The sequence below is a fragment of the Gossypium hirsutum genome, chromosome A11 (genome assembly GCF_007990345.1).
Source record: "Gossypium hirsutum isolate 1008001.06 chromosome A11, Gossypium_hirsutum_v2.1, whole genome shotgun sequence".
Lineage (NCBI taxonomy): Eukaryota > Viridiplantae > Streptophyta > Magnoliopsida > Malvales > Malvaceae > Gossypium > Gossypium hirsutum.
The window spans coordinates 5,237,609-5,241,392 of NC_053434.1; the positions used below are offsets into that span (position 1 = coordinate 5,237,609).

General features: G+C 32.3%; 1 protein-coding gene across 3 annotated transcripts; it reads right to left on the bottom strand.

Moving 5' to 3' along the window:
* Positions 1 to 580: 580 nt before the first annotated feature.
* On the bottom strand, positions 581 to 3,554 carry LOC107899766 (ras-related protein RABH1e). Of its 3 annotated transcripts, none has more exons than XM_041080731.1 (8): positions 3,300 to 3,554; positions 2,827 to 2,897; positions 2,326 to 2,414; positions 2,058 to 2,169; positions 1,629 to 1,719; positions 1,055 to 1,333; positions 848 to 939; positions 581 to 703 (listed from the first exon to the last, which is right to left on the bottom strand). In XM_041080731.1, the coding sequence occupies exons 1-6, from the start codon at positions 3,414 to 3,416 to the stop codon at positions 1,319 to 1,321; spliced, it is 495 nt and encodes a 164-aa protein (XP_040936665.1). In that variant the 5' UTR covers positions 3,417 to 3,554; the 3' UTR covers positions 581 to 703; positions 848 to 939; positions 1,055 to 1,318. The 3 variants fall into 3 exon arrangements, with proteins under 3 accessions (XP_040936665.1, XP_016681054.1, XP_016681049.1); XM_016825565.2 differs by having other exon boundaries at positions 1,055 to 1,305; positions 3,300 to 3,553; XM_016825560.2 differs by having other exon boundaries at positions 581 to 939; positions 1,055 to 1,305; positions 3,300 to 3,553.
* Between the last annotated feature and the right edge of the window lie 230 nt (positions 3,555 to 3,784).

Sequence of the window (3,784 nt, forward strand, 5' to 3'; positions counted from 1 at the left end):
TCTCACTCAAGCAAACACATTTTTAGGTATTAATTAAGGGAAATTATTTGGTATACATGAAATTTTTAGACTTCACAAACAATATTAAGAGATTGACAAGTGTCATATAAGAATATAATAAAATATTAAAAAATAAATATTTTAAAAGGACACATCAATTTTTCAAAACTGCCTATGAAATAAAAAGATACACTTACAATGTACCAAATACCAACTTATTAATTAAAACACATATGACTTATAATTAATTAGATCTAAAATTACAAACAATCTTATCAAAGACCCAACATGAGCAAAAGGAATGGAAATTTTCTCTTTTTTCTCTTGGTGAAAATTTTTCTCTCTTTTAACAACTTACAATTTGTCAAATCACTCTAAAAGAAAAAGAAAATTTAACACCTGTTTAACTTTGTTGACATGACATAAGCGTGAATGTCATGTTAACAAAGTTAACCGAAACTAACTTTTCCATTTATTTTAAGATGATTTGACAAATAATATTAATTTAATAGGTAAAAAATATAAAATTAAATAAAATTCTAAAATAACTTTTTTGATATTGTTGAATGCCAAAACAAAATTTGGAAAAAACAACGCTTCATTAGAAAGAGTAATAACATGTTCATAGAGAAGTTGATCACCAGGGCACATTAAGGTAAAAGAAAGTCGGGAGCCACAAATAGGATCGAAATTCTTGGGATACCTGTACAGAACGCAAGACTTCAGGAAAGAATTCTCCATAATACTTTTACATCCTGCCTCTTTGGCCCCTCTTTCCTTTCTTAAATTTTAGTTGACTTACGTATCAGAGAATGTCTCAAAAATCTATTTCCGGCATTCCCCTTACCTTATTAATTCATTGCTTGCAGGTCTTGCTCCCCTTCAGCCAACTGACGAAGTTATCTAACCGATCATTAACCCAGCTAAGAAAACCAGGGCCTAAAATCAAACCGGACCAAACTTGAATTAACATAACTTCTATCCAAAATCCGACTCCAACATATATAATAAAATTTTCATGCCAAATGAACTTAATTTGGTGAATGAGACTTACCTAAGTAACGCGAAGGAAGTTCGGAAACTTTTCTGTTATTTTAGCCTTCAGTTTTCTTTTTCCCTATCTCTTAAGCTAAGCTTGTAGTAAATACAGTATCTGTTTTAACAAGCACAACCACCTCCTTTCTGATCTGGATTTTGATAAGAATTTCCACTGGATTTCAGGTTTACATCAACCATATCGTCCTGTTTTGTTGAAGAAAGAGATCCCATTCCTGGTAAGGCAGCAGCTATCTTGCGGAACAGAGGCTGCAATTTTACATTATTCATTTTCAAACTGCAAGTTAACAAAAGGAGCAAAAAGTAAACACTACCACTGCATCTACATTAAACAAGAAAAAAAATGATGTGCAAGGTACAGCATAAAAGTAGGAGATCAACAATACATATATGTAATGTCACTGCTATTGCAATATGAGTGTAGGATATGAATATGCTTAAGTTTTAAATCTTTTAATATATCTAGAGAATCATATATTCGGACCTAAATGTTGAACATGTAAATATATAAAGTAAAATAAAAATTCAGTTAACAAAACATTGTATGACTATCAAATTGTTGTATTTTCCACCTTAATGTTGAATCCTGCTTTTGCACTGGTTTCTATGAACATGACTCCAAGTTCACGAGCCTTGCTATCTCCTTCCTCTATAGAAACCTGCCTGTTTAGTCACCAAATTGTGCAAATTAACGACACAATAAAAGATATTCACTACAATTTTAGTTTAAAGTTGCTGTTTGAAAATTTTTAGATAGAAAAAGAAGTATTTAAGAAGTATAATCAAGAAATGTTATTTCCTTGGCCATGCCAAATTAGTCAAAAACATCTTCTATGTTGCTCGTGTGCTTGTATGCTAAATGTTACACCTCTTAAGTGCGAAAGAAAAATGACATTTTAAACTTCCTAAATTAGAATAAGCCCAAGCAAATAAGCAATTAAAATTCAGCAATACGGAAACCCAATCAAGAAGTTCAATTAATTTTCCAACTTATCACTTACCTTTTATCAACCAGATCGGTTTTGTTCCCAACAAGGACAATAATGACATCGGTGCCTCGTTCTGTGCGTACTTCTTCAATCCACTTTGAAGTGTTCAAAAATGATTGTCTATCTGCAAAGTGATAATCCAAGTGAGGGATGCGAATAATTCAGGTTAATGCGTACGCCAAACAAATGATAATGGTTATCAAAGAGTGTTCAATTAATAAAACATAATAACTATCCATGTACATGTATGATATAAAGTATTTGGCTAGCTGATACTCACTAGCTACATCATAGGCAATTACTGCAACAGAAGAATCTCTGATATAACTTGGAATAAGACTCCTAAATCTCTCCTGCCCTGCAGTATCCCTGTGAAATTATAAGATAAAACTCAAACAGAGAAGAGATAATAGGTCGAGCTGGGCTATGGCCAGAATTTTGTTGAAATTTTTACCCAACCTTGATCAGGCGAGACTGACCCGAGAGTTCAGTTTACTGGTTTTAAATATTTAAAATTTATGTTTATAATTAAATTCAAATAATGTTTATTTACAAATAGTGATTCGGATCAAACTGGGCATCAAGAAAAAATTCATCCAAACTTGGTCTATTTGGCACTAGTTTGTTGACTAAAATCTAAATTTAGAAGAAGTCCAAAACAAATTTGCAAGAAATATGCTTTGTATTCATTCAGCATTTATCGAAATGAATCGCTGATCAGAGTTATCCAAGATTCTACATTGTTCAGAAAAGAGGGGCGTAGAGGAAGAAAACATAGTACCAAAGCTGCAATCGAACCGTTCGATCTTCAAGATACATTGTTTTTGACAAAAAATCAATTCCTATAGTGGCCTGCAATTGATTTATATCAATGAATCAGGAGCAATTTCTTTTTCTTCAAGCAAAATATACATAAAAACTGCCGATTCAAAATCTAAATTAATCAAAATTTTAAAAAATAAAATAAAATCAAGATCTGGTTAAGCTATCTTGCAAATTACAAAATTGGTCATAATTTCCGGTACCCTAAAAATCAAGCATTTTTTAAACTAAGATCATTTCGGTCGAGATCAACAACAGAAGAAACGACGACATTTAAATCCGTGACTAATACTCCCGATCATTATCTAACGGAGAGAAATAATAAACCAAATACGGGACTAAATTACGAGCGACAGAGGAATTTAAGAAACGGTAAAATCTTAATCAGAAAAACAACGTCGAATAGTTAAAAAAAATGAATGAAAAATTGACCTGATAAGTGGTGTCGAATTTATCGTACATGAAGCGGGTGATAATGCTGGTTTTGCCGACAGATTGATCGCCTAGGAATACAAGCTTGTATTTCGCCAGAGGGGACACCGTCGCCATTTTTCAATTTCTTCTTTCTCTCTTTGATTGTATAAACGAGAGTTTCAGATCTGAACCGGGAAGGAAAATAAAATAAAATTACTATTATTATGGAAATGGAAATGAAACTTTTTAATTTTGAGAAGAGAGAAGAAAATGAAGGAAAGCTTTGACTTTAATCCTTTATATAGTGAGTACGAGAAACCGCCAATAATCGAGAGTCAAAACCTTTGAACAGCTTTTTTCTTTCCAATTTTATCCCTCACTTTATAAGGGGACGGGATGAGCTCATCAGAGTATTCGGGGATCGAGGATAGAATTTTATCCTTGAATTATTCCCACATTTTCAATTTGTCCTATTTAGTATTTATTCGTTTTGATTTGAGTTC

Coding starts and splice junctions, on each gene's coding strand:
- LOC107899766 (XM_016825565.2), bottom strand. CDS start 3,416: ATGGCGACGGTGTCCCCTCTGGCGAAATACAAGCTTGTATTCCTAGGC. Junction 2,170..2,325: donor AATTGCCTATGATGTAGCTA/GTGAGTATCAGC, acceptor ATCACTTTGCAG/ATAGACAATCATTTTTGAAC. Junction 1,720..2,057: donor ACCGATCTGGTTGATAAAAG/GTAAGTGATAAG, acceptor GTGACTAAACAG/GCAGGTTTCTATAGAGGAAG.